Source organism: Peromyscus maniculatus, chromosome 8 (genome assembly GCF_049852395.1).
Source record: "Peromyscus maniculatus bairdii isolate BWxNUB_F1_BW_parent chromosome 8, HU_Pman_BW_mat_3.1, whole genome shotgun sequence".
NCBI lineage: Eukaryota > Metazoa > Chordata > Mammalia > Rodentia > Cricetidae > Peromyscus > Peromyscus maniculatus.
In genome coordinates, this window is record NC_134859.1 from 46,482,335 (window position 1) to 46,500,517 (window position 18,183).

General features: G+C 44.7%; 1 protein-coding gene across 8 annotated transcripts in view; it reads left to right on the forward strand.

The window, feature by feature from the left end:
• Positions 1 to 18,183, forward strand: part of Specc1 (sperm antigen with calponin homology and coiled-coil domains 1) — a 278,263-nt gene that overhangs the window by 101,441 nt on the left and 158,639 nt on the right. Inside the window, exon 1 of one of the 8 annotated variants that reach the window (XM_015992423.3) lies at positions 11,772 to 11,950. The exons of the other annotated variants lie outside the window; for them this stretch is intronic. Coding sequence (XP_015847909.2) covers positions 11,911 to 11,950 — 40 coding nt within the window. The 5' untranslated portion in view covers positions 11,772 to 11,910. Of the gene's footprint in view, positions 1 to 11,771; positions 11,951 to 18,183 lie in introns of those variants that run through there. 8 annotated transcript variants of the gene reach the window in all.

An 18,183-nucleotide genomic window follows, 5' to 3' on the forward strand; every position in this document is an offset into this window, starting at 1 on the left:
CTTGAAATCAGTTTTCATATTGTGTCAAATAAAAAAATGAGAGATATATATTTTCTGCTGTTTATAGGACTGTGTTTAGCCAATGTGTAGAAATACATAAAAATTATCTGAGTTTGTCATAATTTAATTTTATTTGGAAAGTATTATGATTTGAAACATTGCATTGATAAATTGTTTTTCACCTTGAAGATACTTGTTTAACTCATCCAAATGAGCAGCTAAATCCACTTAAAAGATTGTCAATTTTTGGTACAATATTTTTTTTGTGGGGGGAAGTGGGAGAACAGGATCTCGCTATATAGCCCTGGATGGTCTGGAACTCACTATGAAGATTAGGGTGGCCTCAATTCAAACTCTAAATTTGAGTTCTGGGATTAAAGGCATGTGACACCACACCCAACCCCAAATTTTGTTTTTTGATACCATAAATGACTTAAGTCAGGTCACAAATCATAAAATCTCACCAACATTTGACCCTGATTTAGCCATATTCTGAAAAGTAAAGATGTTGCCATAGTCAGCATCAACACTTCTTTATTTGTTTGTTTTAAAGGCTTCCTGGAGTTGACAATGACTTATTGCCTTGGCCCTGAGGAAATTTACCGTCTTGATGTACCATTCAATGATATTCATTAAATGTGAGTTTTAGGCAGTGACACCATCATCTTCTATTCATTTTACCAGCCAGGACACCCTCAGCTTAGATCAGATATGTTGACAGTGGTTAAAGAACACAATTTTTAGTACTTTATATAAATACCTTGACTGACCTGTATCTCTAAGGGTACTATGGGGGTCCCTGAACCTAAGTCCCTGTCCAGGGGACCATCTGTGAGAGGCCAGCTCCCACCTTTTCAAGGGTTCCTATGAGGAGGAGAGAGGAATAAGAAACCTTTAGATAGAGAGAGAGAGCAGAGAGGAGACAGACGGAAACACAGGACAGCTTCGGGAGGACCTGGGTCAATACCCATGGCCCAGAAGTTGATTCAGAACTTATAGTTTGCCTGGAGAAGAAGTCATGCCCTGTCTATATTTTGCTGAGCAGTCTTCCTTTTCTCTTGGCGGCTGCTGTTTCCTTTGAGCCATTGTGGAAGCCATACTTTACGGTTAATGCTCACGCTTCCGCGGTGTCTATTTCAACTGGAAATGCTTCCTTTCTCTCATGGCTACGCTATTGCTGGCCACTTGGACAGAAGTCTTTATGAGCCCACAGGGTTCTCCAGTTGCCATAGGAGTCAAATGCAGGAAATTAGGGGCTCTCCTTTGCTGAGGCTAGCCCATTCGAGCAGGTCGCAGTAGTGGTACTGCCCTGGGTTTAAATGGTGCCGCAACAGGGGCAACACAGACCCAGTCCAGCTCAACAGCTGTTTTCTTGGTTCCAAGAGGTAGTACCTTTCTTCTCATCTGCCTTTTACTTCTGGGTGTTCTTTCTCTTGTTCTTGGCTTGCGAGGCTTGAGAGGCTGGGGACTTAGCTTTGGAGGGGGCTTAGCATTTTACTTCCAGCTACAGTCACTACGGCCAGAGGCATTTTTTTCAAACATGAGTAAGAATATAGATACATACAGTTAATGTAGAACCCTTTCACACATTTAAGACATAGAATTTTGCTCCCAGCTACAGGCAAAGCCATAGCTTAGAGTGTGGGAGTCACCACTGCTGGAGGCAGGCTGCTGGCTGAGCCTGTTTTCTTCTCAACCATGAGGAAGACTAGAGATGCATATGGTTAATGTGGAACCCTTTCACTTACTTATTGACACCTCCTCATAGTTTATAGTTAGAGCGGGCAGGCATCTTTAGTGGTTCACCTTTTTGACAAATCCAGCGTATTCTTGCCTCCCCCACCCCATTCATTTTTCATTAGTTCATGTGATAATCGAGTTGTACAACTTAAATACAACTAGCATGTGTCTGGGGACAAACACACCTGACTCTTAAGACACAGACAGCTCAGTGCTGGGGGCAGCAGTTCACAGGTGCCTTTGAGGGGAATCTACTTTCAGCCAAAGTATTCCCCTTGCCAAGGGTGAGTATCCCTGAATACTTGGGGCTTGTTGGCGGCTTTGGTGGATTGGTCATCAGAAAAGTGTTCAATGAGGGTATATGTATTAACAGACTGTCTTCTCCAGCCACACCCCTCACCAGACCATTTCCCTGCTCAGCGGCCTGCTCACTAGGTAAGACACCTTAACAACCTCTTGCCTAGATTCATGTGATCCCTCTGCACCCGTATCTCCTTCCCCCGTTGGTGCTTTGATTGTGACTTTCTCACAATCAAGCCTTTGTTCACCCTCCTGAACAAAGAAGGGCCCAGAGCGGGAGCCTTGTTGTTCAGGATGCGGGTGTCCCCGCCAAGTGCCTCCCTGTCCCTCTGTCCCTCCGTGCCCTCCTGCTACTGCAGACATGAACGGAAATGCGGTTCACTGAGAAGAGATCAGCTCCTAAGAGTCACCCCACGACAGGATGTGCTTTTCCCTTTAAAATCACACTCACTGTATCCTGCCCTGCCTGCTGCTCCTTCCTGCTTAATAATCCTTGATTGCTTTGAATAAAGTCCAGTTGTGGAGCCAGGCACCTCCTGGGTCAGATCACCCACCCCCTTCTCTTCTTCACAGACTGCCAGGCTGCAATCATGCTGATTAAATTCAGTGAGGGCTCAGCCTCTTTTAGCTAGAAAACAATACAGTCCTAAGGTTTTTGCACTTATCTTACTTGACTGTTTGGGGGGAAAAATCACTAACATATAAAATTCATCTAAGGTGTGCAAGCCAGTGATTTTTAGTAAATGGCCAAGTTATGAATGTTAAAACTTATTTGTGATAAAACACGCTGTCAGTCCTCAAATCTCCCTTCTGTTTCTAGTCACCCGGTTTTGACCACTAGCTCAGGCCAGCCACTGATCTGCTTTTGTCCGGATAGAACCCCCCTGCTCATTACCTGACACTTTCCTACAGCTGGAGTATTTCTGGTCCAGTGTGCAGGCATTCACCTAGGGAGCTCTCTGTCTGAGTCGGTCACTTGACTTTACCACCTTCTGCTCATGCTCAAGCTTCTCTTGGCTTTCTTCTTGTGTGAACCTGCTCCTTGTTCAACAAGGTGGCTAGGCTCATTAGGAAAGCTGAGCTTTTTTTCCCTTCTCCAGAAGGTAGGAAACTTGAATAATGTTATGTACAAAATGGATACTGAAAATTATTTACTAAATAAAGGAATCCATGGCCTCTAAGGTGTGGACTATCTTACCTTCTAGGATTTTGAGCATAGTACACATAAAGATACTTTAATATTATTTTATTTTAGAGACAGGGTCTCTCTATATCTGACTGTCCTGGAAGTTACTATGTGGATCAGTCTGGGCTTGAACTCACAGACAGGGATTGCCTGCTTCTGCCTCCTAAGTGCTGGGATTAAAGGTGTGTGCTGCCACACCCAACTATGGCCCAACTATTATTTTTAATTTTGATAAGGAAAATGGCATAGTTTTTAACTAAAACAATTCATGCTTGATAGCTTGAAAAGTATAGAACAAAATAATGTCTTTTTAACTATTTCCTTTTTTTTTTTCCAATGTGTATTGGTGTTTTGCCATGGGTGTTGGGTCCCCCGGAACTGGGATTACAGACAGTTGTACACACGCACACACGTGCATTTGTGGGTTTTTTTTTTTGAGACAGGTTCTTAGTATGTTGCCCTGATTAGCTTAGAACTTGCTTTGTAATTCAGACTGACCTCAAATTCACAGGGATCTGCTTGCCTCTGCCTTCTGTATGCTGGGATTAAAGGTATGTATTGCCTTATCAGGCCTACATACACCCAATTTTTGAAAAGAAAAAAAAGGAAATCATGGCACATTCTTATAACATGGAAGAGCCTTGAAGGCATTGTTTTGAAACACATCCGTTACAGAATGGCAGATGTGATGTAAGTCCACTCCTGTGAGGTACCTAGAAGAGAAAAATCTATACACACAAGGTCGAACAGTGGTTGCAAGGGTTGTTGAGGAGGAACAGCGGGTCGGTGTTTAACGGCTAGAGAACTTCAGTTTTTCAAGATGAAAAGCGTTCTGGAGATGGCCAGTGGTGGAGATTTCACAACCGTGTAAACAGACTGTGGAACTGCACACAGTTAAACATGGGTAAGATGGTATGTGTCTTTACCTCCTTTTTTTTTTTTATTCCAAGACAGGGTTTCTCTGTGTAGCCCTGGCTGTCCTGGAACTCACTCTGTAAACCAGGCTGGGCTTGAACTCATGGAGATCCACCTGCCTCTGCCTCCCGAATCCTGGGATCAAAGGCATGCGCCACCATTGCCTGGTTTGACCCTAATTTCTAAAATAAATGAAAAAGAGATTGAAAAATGTGATGGAGAGATGGCTCAGCAGTTAAGAGCACTTGTTCACCAGGTTTGGGTCCCAACACCCACATGGTGGCTCACAGACATCTGTAACTCTAGTTGTTGGGGACCTTATGTCCTCTTCTGAATTCAGCAGGCACCAGGTATACACAAGGTACACCTATATACGTGCAGGCAAAACACTCCTATATATAAGATAAATTCTGAAAAGAGATTTGTAGGGAAAAACCAAACAGTGTTTTTAAAGTTAAAACATTATCTAAAAGACTCCCTTTTGGGAGTAACCTGTATTAAAACATGGTGATTATTTTTCTAAACATCTTTCTCAATGGTATATAGGTTTCAAGTCTGGGGAAGCCTTTGGTAACCACTTTTTTGTTATATATATATATATAAAATTTATTTATTTTATGTTCATTGGTGTTTTGCCTGCATGTATGTCTGTGAGAGGGTGTCAGATCTTGGAGTTACAGACAGTTAATGTCTGTGAGAGGGTGTCAGATCTTGGAGTTACAGTTGTTAGCTGCCATGTGGGTGCTGGGAATTGAACCTGGGGCCTCCGGAAGAGCACTCTTAATCACGGAGCCATCTCTCCAGCCTGTAGCAGGCTTTTTCTTTTGAGCCACCAACCAGCTCCTGTTTTCCGTTCTTTTGAGCTCATCTTTTCCATATTGCACACAGAAGTGAGATCATGCAGCATTTCTCTGTGTCTGCTTGCTTCACTTAGCATAATGTGCCAGTTCTACAGTTCCGTTTTTAATGGCAGAATTTAGTTCGTTAAAGGCTACATAGAGAGGTATTTTTCCACAGTTCCTTTGTCCACCGATGGACTCTTATTCCTTGGCTGCTGTCAGTATAGTTGCTATGAACATGGAGTACAGATATTTCTTCAAGACATCAATTTCAGCTATTTGCATACCAGGAAATAGGATTGTGGGTCATGTGGTAACTCAATTTTTTTTTGCTTTTGATGAACCTCCATACGATTTTCAAAGTGGCTATACTAATTACAACCCCACCAACAGGTGTATAAGGTTCCTTTTAATCTGTATCCTCACCACCATCTGTGGTTTATCACACTTAACATTACCCTTTTGGTAATAATAGCTATCCTCAGAGATGTGATGATATATCACAGTTTTAATTTTCATTTTCTTGGTAGTTAGAGATTTGAGCATTTTGTCAAATGTCTGTTGGCTACTCATCTCTCTTGAGAAATGTCTGTTCAGATCTATTGCCCATTTTCAAAGAGATATAGCTCCATTCTTCATGGTGGTACACACCTTTAATGCCTGCAGAGGCAGGCAGATCTCTGTGAGTCTGAGGCCGGGCTGGCCTACAGTCTAGTGAGTTTCAGGACAGTCAGGGTTACATAGATAGACCTGTTTCAAAAATAAGCAAATAAAATTATAGATTGATTTTTTTTTCTTCTCATTTTAACAACAGAAGTTTTATGGATAGCAAAGACTTTAAAGTAACAACAGCAACAACAGGGTCTTACTATGAGCCCAGGATAGCCTTGAATGCATCACAGCCCTCTTGCTCCAGTCTCCCAGCTGCTGAGATTACAGATGTAGCCATCATACCTAGTTTCAAATCTTTTTGTCTGTCTGTTTGTTTGTTTTTCAAGACAGGGTTTCTCTGTTTAGTCCTTGCTGTCCTGGAACTCACTTTGAACCAGGCTGGCCTCAAACTCAGAAATCTGCCTGGCTCTGCCTCTCAAGTGCTGTGATTAAAGGCCTGCGCGACCACCGCCCAGCCTCAAATAATTCTTTAGAGATTCAAATACTCATGACAGTTTTTGTTTGAGAAATTAATGCTTTAGTCAAATTGTGAGTAAATAAATTGCTAACCTGTGAGGCTAACCTTAGTTATCAATTTGACACACCAAGAAGAGGGAACGTCAACTGAAGAACTGTTGCCATAAAATTGGCCTGTGAACCTGTCTGTGGAGTATTGCCTTGGTTGCTGATTGATGTCAGGGAACCTAGTCTTCTGTGGGCAGTACCATCTGTAGGTAGGTGGACCTCTGCTATATAAAAAAGGGAGTAGAATGCGAGCTTGGGGACAAGCCAGTAAACAGTGTCCCTCAATGATTTCTGCTTCTCCTCAGACTTCCCTCGGGAATGGGCTGTGACCCGGAAGTGCAGCCAAATAAACCTTCCTCCTTCAAGTTGCCTTTGTTCACTGTTCTAACACATCAACAGAAGAGCCAATTAGGACATAACTGAATGACTACGTGTTAGGTGTTGGTGATGCAAAGATGATTCCAAGGGGTCATTGCTGCTCAGAGAGACCCCAGTCTCACAAGGAAAGATGGTTAGAATAGGGTAGGGATGTGGGGGGAATGTAAGCATTTACAAAGTCCATAAGTCCAGTGAAAGGAAATACTGAATTCTGCCATGGAGATGCCTGAGCAAGAATTTTAAAGGTGCTAAATTGTGCCCACTTAGTAAATAAAATTGTACCATAACCAAATATCTTATATTGTGTGGCTCAATTGATAGAGATTAACTTCCCATAGTTCTAGAGGCTGGGAGTCTGAGGTCCCAGTCCCAGTTCTGATGATGGCTCTTTTCTTAAATAAAGCTACTTCTTACCATGTCTGTAAATGACAGAGGAAGGAAGATGTCTTTCTCCTTTTTAAGCTACCAGTAAGAGGAGGGTCCCACCATTAAGGCTTCATTTGACTATCACACTGGAGATGCAACTTGAGCAGGCTCCTTTGGGGTGGGGATGGGGGCCACAATTTGGTTCATAGCAGATAAATAGGCGCCTGCTGGGCAGCCATGGATGGGTAGTGTCAGGTCAAAAGCACAGAGGCTTAAGACAGGCTATATTTTTAGAGCTACAACTGGGCTTGAAGATGCTGGAATATAAAGTAGAAAGCATGTCACACTTTTGAAAGATGGAGCTAGAGTTGTACGGGTGAAGTCCTAGAATTTAAGAAGGACTTGCTGGGCAGCAGTGGTGCACGCCTTTAATCCCAGCACTTGGGAGGCAGAGGCAGGCAGATCTCTGTGAGTTCAAGGCCAGCCTGGTCTACAGAGTGAGATCCAGGAGTCATGAGGAGCTTTTAAACAGACGACATTAAGTCAGATTTGCATTTTTTAATTTATTAGTTTATTTTTAATTTTAAAAATTAGATTTATATATTTTATTTCATGTGAGACTGTTTTGCCTGCATGTATGTTTATATACAATGTGTGTCCTTGGTGCCAGCAAGGGTTCAGAAGAGGGCATTGGATCATCTAGGATTGGAGTTAGAGATAGTTGTGAACCGGCAATATGGGTGCTGGGAATGGATCCCAGATCTTCTGCCAGAGCGTTAAGTGCTCTCAACTGGTTACCTCTCCAGCATTTGCATTTTTTAAAAGTGGAATGAAGAGCAATTGGAGCTGCAAAGCTAATGCAGTCAGTCTTGAAAGCAAGGCCTGCATTGAACAGAAGGCAGGAAAGCCAGCAAAGAGGTAAACGCTAGCCCACGTTGGGAACCTGAAATACAGAACTGACCCGATGTGACCAGATGTGGGAGTTGAGAGAACCAGAGGAGGCCAGGTTGGGCTGTTGTCTGGCTCTCATAAAGAGGTTTGGTAATGGCGTGCTTGACATTTTACAGAATTAATAAAATGACTCATCCGTTTCCAGACTCTTCGGATAAGCTTGGGACTGCTTTGTAAACAGAAGCTGTATCACTCTTAAAATCTTCATAGTCTCAGGGTTTGTCTCTCATTAGAGAATGATTTGGAGAAGTTGGTCATCTCTTCTGCATCCATTTTTCACCTCTTTAAAAATGGGGAGGGGGGTTTGAACATGATCCTGTGTGGATTTTTGCTCCAACATTGTCTTGGATAATTTATTTTCCTTAGTCCATGTATCTTAATGCTCTGCTAAGTTTTGTAGATTACAGAAGTAAATGTGATGCTTGTCTTCGACAAAATGGTTTTGTTGAAGAAATCAGTTCATGGCATTACCACTAAAAAGAAGTAATATTTTTTGTAAATAGTAAACACTAATAAAAAGTACTATATATTTAAGGGATGATTTATGTACGGTAGAGCCTATATGTTCATTCATTCATTTATTCATTCATTCACTGATTCAATGATATCATGAAACTTAGTTTAGTGGGAGGATAATAATTAGTGTACAGGGCTCCTCACCATTTGTGGATGGGGACTATTTAAATTTCAGTTACCTATAGTCAACCATCGTTTGAAAATATGAAGTATAAAATTCCAGAAACTAACAGTTGATGCGTTTTAAACTGTGCAGTGTCCTGAGTAGCAAACACAATGAAGTCTCATGGCATACAACTCCAGGATGTGAATCATTCTTTTGTTCAGAATGTCCATGTTCCCTATACTGCCTTCCTGTTGGTCAATTAGCAGCCATCTTCCTTATCAGATCTTCTGTCACAGCTTTACAATGTTGTGTACAAGTAACCCTTATTTTAATAATGGCCCAGAAGCCTGAGAGTAGTGACATTGGTAATATGGATATGCCAAACAGATACAATAAAGCGCTTCCTTCCCTTAAATAAAAAATTGAAAATTCCCAATAAGAACAGAAAAAAAAAACATATTCTACGGTTATAAAGTATTGTCAGTCTCTAACTGTGCCTAATTTATAAATAAGGTTTTATCAGAAGTGTTTGTCCTACAAGAAATACAGTATAAATGGGACTTGGTATCACCTGCAGTTTCAGGCGTTCACTGGAGGTTTGAAACTTATCCCTCCATGGGATAAGTGCTACTATACCCACGGGGGTTCACCAAGTGAGGGAGTGCAGTTATTGGTCTGCTGTTGGTGTGAGGAGAGCTGCCTCTCCAAATGGGACTTTCAATCCCAGATCTAGGAGATGAGTCATAGGGTCTATGCAACAGGAGCGTCTGGGGGAAGTGCGGTCCAGGAAAAGGAAACAGTAATGCAGGCCCCATGGGTGGGAGCATGCTTGGTGATTTGGGGAGTGGTGAAGAGGCGGAGGAGGGGGTCCCTTGCAGGGGAGAGTGAAGAATTATTCAAGTTGGCTAGGCTGAAAAGGTGCCATGTCCTTATTACAAACAGGGGCAGGAGAAAGAAAGGACACTGTTTAGGAGGTAGTTACAGAAATGCTGGGAGGAGCTGACAGTTGCTGAGACCGTGAGGTAGCAGGGATCTGGTGAGTCCCGAGACATGGTGAGCTTTACAAAATATCCAGTCTACATGACAGAACCTGCTGATAGACTTGATGTGAGAGGAACTGAAGTTGTTGACCTGAGTGAGTGGAAGGATGGAGTTTTTAAAATATGGAGATAAGAAACTACAAGAGACACACGTCTATGGCAAAAAAAATCCAGACATTCCATTTTGTTCTGGTAAAGTCGAGTTGCTTCTTAGACCTTTCGGAACACTTGCCAAGAGGTGGCGTCAAGGAGGCCGTGAACTCACCCAAGTCTGGTTCAGAAGAGGGGCCAGGCTGGCCCCACACTGGTGGGATTTAAAGACTACCAAGTCGGGAAGTGAAGAGCGGAAGAATTGTCATATAGTGGAGCTTTGGGTCGCTCCAGGGTCTGGAGGTGACAGAGGAGAAGGACCAACAGAAAGAATGAGGCCACCCAGAAGCTGCAACCTAGGAGAATGTAGGGCCCGAAAACACATGAGTTTTGAGATGCAGAGAGTGACCAAGAGTGCCCTAACGAGATGGGTGGGAAGAACCCATGCTGGGGTGAACATATTATTCTGCCAGGTGGACAGAGGGTCAAACTGCTCTCTAAACCCACATCTCTATATCTGTAGAGTGGTCCGCAGCCCTCAGACCTCACCAGGGACGTTTCTCTGTGTGGATGATGGTTAACGTAGAAGCTCAAAACTGATCAGAGTGCAGAGCGTCAGCGGAAGATAAGACGTCCGTGTTTCCCCAGTCCAAGGCTCAGGGACCCTGGCAGAAGAAGGGGTGGGAAGAGTCTGAGAGCTGGAGGTCAGTCATGGAGGACCAAGGGAGAACAGTGGCTTCTGGACACCCGTGAACTCAAGGCACTATAGCTGCCTGCCCAAGATCAAGCCTGTCAACGTTCTAGCGGGGAGGGGAGAGGGGCTGGTCCCCCAGCTGAGAAACCACAGACAGTCCATAGCTTCAAGGGGAGGAAGAGATGGCTTTCTTTAAGGGTGTGGCCTTTGAAGAAATGCTTCAATGGGGGCCCCACATCTAGAAGTACACGGGCGGTACAAATTGACGGATTATTAGAAAAAAAGAAAAGACAAAAGAGAAGTTAGGGGACTTTAGTAGGGAAGTGGGGTGAATGTGATCAAAATACATTGAATGAAATTCTCAGAGAATTGATAAAAATAAGAAATAAGTTAAAAAAAAAAACCCAACCAAGCCATGTCCCCTGAGTATGGGTAGCTCTGGCCTTTAAACCTAGCACTAGGGAGGCAGAGGCAAGCAGATCTCTGAGTTTGAGGCCAGCCTGGTTTATATTATATAGCCAAGTTTCAGGAGAGCCAGGGCTACGGACAGAGACCCTGTCTCAAAACAACAACAAAATACCACCAACCAACCAACCAACCAACCAACCAACAACCAACCAACCAAGCTATGTTCAGTCAGGCAGGGGAGAGGACCAGTCATTCTATTCATTACTTTATTATTCCTGAGTATTGTCACTGTGAGGTTTGGTTAGGTCTGACTGTTTCAACTGTAGGAGGGAAGATGGACAGGGTCATTTCCATAAAAACCATTCATTTCTGATACCAGTTTCTGCTACTGATTGGCCCTGGATCGTGGGCAGGACTGTCCGCTTGGTTTTTCTTCCCTTGGTCGCTGAGAGTTGTTCCAAACTCATTCATTCGCTCCGATTAGAAATATTTATCGAACGTCTGCCCTGTGTGTCGACTCTAGGTCTTTCTTGTTCAGATAGATCTTACTTCTCACGTGCAAGACTTCACCTTGCCCATGGCACTTGGCTTCCAACCTTCCACACTGGGGTTTTTCCAGCCTACCTTGTCCAGCCGCAGTTCTCCGCGTGGGCGGGTGGAGAGAGGCCTGAAGTCGGTCAGCCCACAAAGGGCCTGGAAGGGCTCTTTGGACACTAGGAGCGGTATGCAGATGAGGGGGCGGGCCTCGCTTGACAGACAGCAAGGAGTTGAAGGGGGCGGGCTGCAGGATGCAGATGAGAGGGGCGGGCCATGCCCGGCCGACTTGGAGGAGCCCAAGGGGGGGGCGGGTCTCGCCTGACAGACTACAAGGAGTTGGGGGTGGGTGGGACACGGGCGGGTCGAGTCATTCAGGCGGGATGCAGATGAGGTGGGCGGGTCGCACCAGGCGGGTCGCGAGGCACCCGGAGGGCGTGGCGTATGCAGATGAGGGGGCGGGGCCCGCCCGCGGGCGAGGAGCGGCTCCCTGGCCGCCGGGAACTGGAAGGCGCTCGGCTCTTTCTTTGACTGGAGCGGACCAGCGGCCACCGCCGCCGCCGCCGCCGCCGCCGGCTTCCCTCGCCCGAGCAGGCGCGCGCGCTGCGGCACGGCACGGCAGCCGCTCGGTCCGGGGCCCGCCAGCCCGCGGCCATCGGAGTCTGCCGACCATGGGCAACCACTCGGCGAAGCTGGAGGAGCCCGAGCCAGGTCTGTGGGGTGCGGGTCGCGCCCCCTTAGCGCCACGCCCTTCCCCCCACCGCGCGCGCGCGGCCCGCCTCGCAGGGGCGCGGGGCAAGGTGAACTTCCCCGGGCCCGTGAGTCTCCGCTCTGGAATGCGCTAATGGGGTTGTGAAATTACCTGTGCTCGCCGGGCCACCAGCCGGGGCGGGGCGGGCGTTGCAGGCGGCGGCGGTCCGGCGGGGGTCCTCCCTGTGTCCCTGGTCCCCACCCCTCCCCCCCACAAGCTAGGGGGGCATCCGAGATGAAAAGTGTGACTTGGCAGTGCTTTTCTGGTTCTTTGTCCATTTTGCAGTGTGCCATTTGCATACCACTCACTTTCTGGAGTCCCACGGAAGGTGGCGGCCCGTCAGCTGATTTTGTTCCTCGTGCTCAGACCGAGGACTTGATTGTGACTTGATTCTGACCCAAAACAATCTGGGTCTCTTCTAGGATGCCAGAAACTTACCGGTGTATCAACTTTTTATTTGCTTGCGGCTGAAGGGAGCTCGGTGGGGAGTCAGCTGGATTCCGGTTTTCATCCTCTCTTTGCTCTGACGGGACTCCCTCCGCTCACGTTTAGATGCTGAACACCACGGGTGTATTTAAAACAGCAGAACTGTCATGTGAATTAAATGGGATTTAATTTAGCCGCAAAAATGGCACTCTGGCCTATTGGGAAGATTTTGTGGCAGGTTGACCAGTCAGAGCTATTAAAGTTTTTTCAAAGTAGTAGTGATTTTTTTTTTCATAGATCAAGCCTTTTTTTACTATCTGGAAAAAAAAAAAAGCTTCCCGTTTGTTCAGCTTTCTGACTCCGCTTACGCCTTCACCACTATTCCATTTACTGTTCCTTAGGAAGGAAGGAATACACCCTTGGGTCACATTTTGTGCACATGAAACCTCCTTAGGCGGCGCTAACTCATTTTCTGTTGGTTTTAGACTTAGGTCTCACAGCGGGAGCCCCCCTGTCTGGGCACACAACACATGCAAATTTGGGTGCTATTTTGACCTTACTAGGTAGAGTAAGGGTTCGAGACAGCCCAGTCTTGTCAGAGGTTGTATTGTAGGAAAGCCCAGGTTGATGTGTCCAACACAGGACCCTTCTCAGTGCCTCAAAAGCAGCCCCCTGCAAAAGGAAGAGCAATCACAGTAGCAATTTTCAAGTGTTTAACTTGGAAGGCAGTTATGCTTCCCACTGTATCACCAAGGCTGAAACTTTTAACTTGAGGACGTTATAGAGGCTCTAAGGGGAAGTGACTTGTCCAATGACTTACTCTCTGACTCCGGAGCGGTGCTCCATGTATGACCCAGTCGTCTTAACCTCCATCCATAGCTCTTCACTCACACCTTAGCCCCTTTGGATCTGGACCGACACTATTGCCTTCCTGACACTTGTGGTACATTGGACTGTTAGACCAGCCACTACTCAAAACTTTGACAGCCACACTGGAATCTGAGGGTGAAGAAAGAACACTCTTAGGGGTGGGTTACAGTGTAGATTACATAGGAGTCTCACACAGCAGTTATCCAAGAATAACCAATAAATGAAAATAAGGGTAATCTGTTGTTTATTCTACTGAGAAAAGTTTGGATGAGTTAACTTGCTGATGAACTAGGTAAAGGAGATACAACATTTAAAAATTACCTGTCAATGCCAAGTAATTGTGAGAGACTATTATCTCCTTTACTTAAAAAAATATGAGGAGACTGTTGCTTTTGTTGATCAGTTGTTTGGTATTAAGATTTCCAAGTGCCCTTACATTTTAAAGCTCTCCAATGACTAGGAAGTCAAAGGATATGTGTATGCCAGTGGCTTATTTTATCTTAATATTTGTATCCCTCGGATGGAACTCAGGGCTTTGCACATGCTAAGCACATGCTCCACCACTGAGCTCCATCCCCAGCCCTTTGTTGTGGGTCTTCAAAGTGAGTATAATTTCAGAATGGGAATTCAGTCTAGCTTGCCGCAAGGAAAGATACTTGATTGGGAATCTTGGCAAAGGCTTTAAATCCTGGACTCTGGCTGAAAGGATGACTGTAACTTCAACAACGCCTTTATGAAATGCTGTGAAACTTACCAGTGAGACTCTAGAAAGCAGAGTTCTGTGCAGGATGAATGTGCAGTTGTTGGTGCTTTGAGCTAGAATGTGAACAAGTACTTCTGCAGAGGACCAAAGACAAGGGTGGGGGTGGTAGGAGAGAGCTGGGAGGCTGGAGGAGGCAAGAACTCCTGAGTCTGAATGTCACCAAGTTCCGCCACCGAGTTAGTTGTATCCTTTGGGAAGTGACACTCAGGATTGCATGAGATTTGTTACAGGAAGGAAGACCAAAGGAAGACAAAGGAAAGAGGAAGCAGAATTGGTTAGGAAACCCTCAGAGGGTAATACAGATCCAGGGAGAGCCTCAGAATGATGCTGATCAGATGAAGTCTTAGCCTGCAGATGGGGTCTGCAGCAATGCTGACCACTGGAGGAGATTTTAAGTTTTCTACCCACCTGTCTATGGGAGGTCGTTGACCAGAAGCTGCTTGGTATGTGTGTGTGTGTGTGTGTGTGTGTGTGTGTGTGTGTGTGTGTGTGTGTGTTTTCACACATGTGTGCACCGAGTGGAATCCTAGGATCCTGGTGGCATTTGAATGATATGTTCTTTCTTAGGGCTTTTAGTCATGTCCCTTTAGGGCTAGTTGGCAACAGTACCTCAGATGTTTGGACGAGGAGGTTCTATTTAAAGGGTAAATGGGGTGAGTGAGATGGTTCAGGGGATGAAAGTGCTAGATACCAAGTCTTATTTTTTTTTTTTTTTTATTTTTTTTTTTTTTGATTTTCGAGACAGGGTTTCTCTGCGTAGCTTTGCGCCTTTCCTGGAGCTCACTTGGTAGCCCAGGCTGGCCTCGAACTCACAGAGATCCGCCTGGCTCTGCCTCCCGAGTGCTGGGATTAAAGGCGTGCGCCACCAACGCCCGGCTCCAAGTCTTATTTTTATTTTTATTTATTTAGTTAGTTTTATTATTTTGAGACAGGGTTTCTCAGCGTAGCCCTGGGTGTCCTGGAACGCCCTCACTCTGTAGACCAAGCTGGCCTCAAACTTCATCCTGCCTCTGCTTCCCGAATGCTGGGATTAAAGAAGTATGCCAGGACCGCCCGGCTAGATACCAAGTCTAAACAGCTTGAGTTCAGTCCCTGGAATCTAGATGGAGGAAGGAGAGAACAAGTTTGTGCAAGTTGTCTTCTGACCTTCCCTTCACCACACACAAGTAAACAAATAAATTAATAAAGAGTAGATGAACGCATTCTTCTCTCAGACCCCTTCTGCAGGCGTGAGAGGGCGGATTGTATAGGCCCGTTCTTCAGACGGTGCTCCTCCCTCCTGGGGGTGGGTGGGTTAGACAGAACCCACCTCTTTAGCTGCTGTGGCTGCTGCTTCTGTAGCTCTGTGGCAGCCACAATGGCCACAAGGTTCTCCTTCTGTCTGTTGTCTTCTGAGTTAGTTCATTGTAACTGTAGTATTGGCAGGATAGTAAGAGAAATGATCATGTTAAAGACAGAAGTTCCTGGGGCTAGAGAGATGGCTCAGTAGTTAGGGGTACGGATGGCTCTTCCAAAGGCCCTGGGTTCAAATCCCATCACCCACATAGCAGCTAACAACTGTCTATAATTCCAAAATCTGACACTGTCACACAGACTTACCTGTAGGCAAAACACCAATGCACATAAAATAAAAGTAAATTTTTTAAAAAGTTTATTTAAAATAAATGACAGAAGTTCCATGTTCAAGGGCACTTAAAAGATGAAGGCTACATCACTTACTTGCTACAGGGTCTAGTTAACAGCCCTTCTGTTTCCAGGCAGGTTGCCATAGGGCTACCATCTGTGTACTGTTTAAAGGCTTCTGGGTAAAGCGATGGACAAGCCCAGCCAGCTTGGAGTTGTATTGACCCAGAGGGAGGGGTGCCATTTTATAATTGTGCCTCGAAGGTGAGCTGAGAAGACTTTTCCTAGTCATAGTACAAGCTGAGGTATCTGTTTAATATTTGTTTTAAATTTGCGTTGAGAGTTTAAAAATGAATATAAATGGTCTAAAATAAAAGAAGTTTCCTTCTGTAGCACCTTTCTTGGGTCACATGCTGTTTACTATAGGTATTGCTAACTATTGTTATAGTTGAATTTCCAAAATAACCATTAAGACAACTGGTTTATTTTTTTTCTCCTGTCTTAGTAAACTGTGATCTAGGGACCCTAAAGGAAGTTATTGGCTCCTGCATTGCTATGGATATGTCCACACTCAGAGAGTATGGTGGCTCCTGCAGGAGGTTTTAGGGGTAAGGATGAAAGTGGTACATGCCATTTCTACCTACACTCAGTATGCTCAACGGCCACACAGCTCCAGACACCAGGAGACCAGAAGTGTCTCTGGACAGCATGGCCAGTGGTGAACATTCGAAGTCTCTTTGCAAGCATGGACATTCTCAACTGTATCTGTGTCAATATTTTATTATAAAATTTTTAATCTGAACTCAGAAGGCAGAGGCAGGAGAACCTCTGAGTTCAAGGCCAGCCTGGTCTACAAAGCAGGTTCCAGGACAGCCAGGGAAACCCTGTCCAAAAAAAAAAAAAAATCTAAATAGCTGAAAGGCATCATGAATGCTCCTTTACCCACATTTGTTTTATTCCTCTGTCCATCTATTCATCTGTCTACTCATCTGCCCCTCTTTTTGTTTTGATTTGCTTTTAAGACAGGGTCCTATAGGCTTCACCTTGAGCTCACTGTGTAGCTGAACCTTGAACTTATGATCCTCCTGCTTTCACTTCCCAAGTGCTGGCCTTACAGGTGCATGCTACCACTTCTGGGTTTTTTGCAGTGATGAGGATCAAGCCCAGGGCTGTGTGTATGATAAGCAAGCACTACCAACTACCCAACCATATCCCGCCCCCTTCCTCCCCCTCCCTCCCACCCTCCCTCTCCCTCTCGCTCTCTCCCTTCCCTCTCTCCCTCCCTCCCTATTTCTTTCTTTTTGACAGTGTCTCCCTACACAGTCCAGACTGACCTTGATCTCAGAGATCTGCCTGCCTTTGCCTCCCTAGTACTAGGATTAATGTTGTATGCCACTGTGCCTGGCTCCATTTTTATTTTTTGATATAATTCAAAGACATTGTGGTTATCTCTACAAATCTACATAATACTCTGTATCTTTACTGTTTTTAATTAACTTTCATGGTTCTCCACTAATCCTTGCTGTGAAAGTAGAGGAATTAAATTTTCACTATTATATCTCACTATTATATTTCACTATTATATTATATATTAAGCCATATATAAATTGTAATTTCACTATATAGCAATTCCAGGCCAGCTAAGGTCACATAGTGAGACCCTGTCTGAAAGGGGAAAAAATCTAATTTCATTGTTAGTATCAAAATACACATGGTGTCTGTACAGATATTCACTGCTAAATTTTGGTATATTTTTATACCAAATTTGTTTTTATAAACTTTGGTATATATTTAAAAACCTAAGGGGTAAAGCATGTGGCTAATTGTAAGAACATATGCTTGACATGTGCAAGACCCTGGTTTCAACTCCCAACAGACTCCTCCTCCCACAAAACAAAACAAAACAAAACTTTTTTTTTTTGGTTTTTCGAGACAGGGTTTCTCTGCGTAGCTTTGCACCTTTCCTGGAACTCACTCTGTAGCCCAGGCTGGCCTCTAACTCACAGAGATCCACCTGGCTCTGCCTCCCGAGTGCTGGGATTAAAGGCGTGCACCACCACCGCCTGGCCTAAAACAAAACTTAAAAACTTTAAAAAAAACAATCTACTCTTCACCATCTATATTTCTTGACTAACTTTAGGCAGTGTGCTTGGCTTTGTACTAGGTGCTTGTGACTCTCCAGTTCCTTTTTCTTAGGCTGCCTCACTAGTTCCCAGTCAACTTTTTTTTTTTTTTTTTTTTTTTTTTTTAATTGTTTTTCGAAACAGGGCTTCTCTGTGTAGCCCTGGCTGGCCTGGAGCTCTCTCTGTAGACCATGCCGGCCTTGAACTTAGAGATCTGCTTGCCTCTGCCTCTTGAGTGCTGGGATTAAAGGTGTATGCTACCACTGCCCTACTTAAATTCAGATTTTTAAAATTCTTCATAGTATAGATATCAGAACTTAAACAAGGAGGTGGTCATGACATTTCTCTGTCTAGATTCAAGTTATATTTTACTTAATTCTGGTCATTA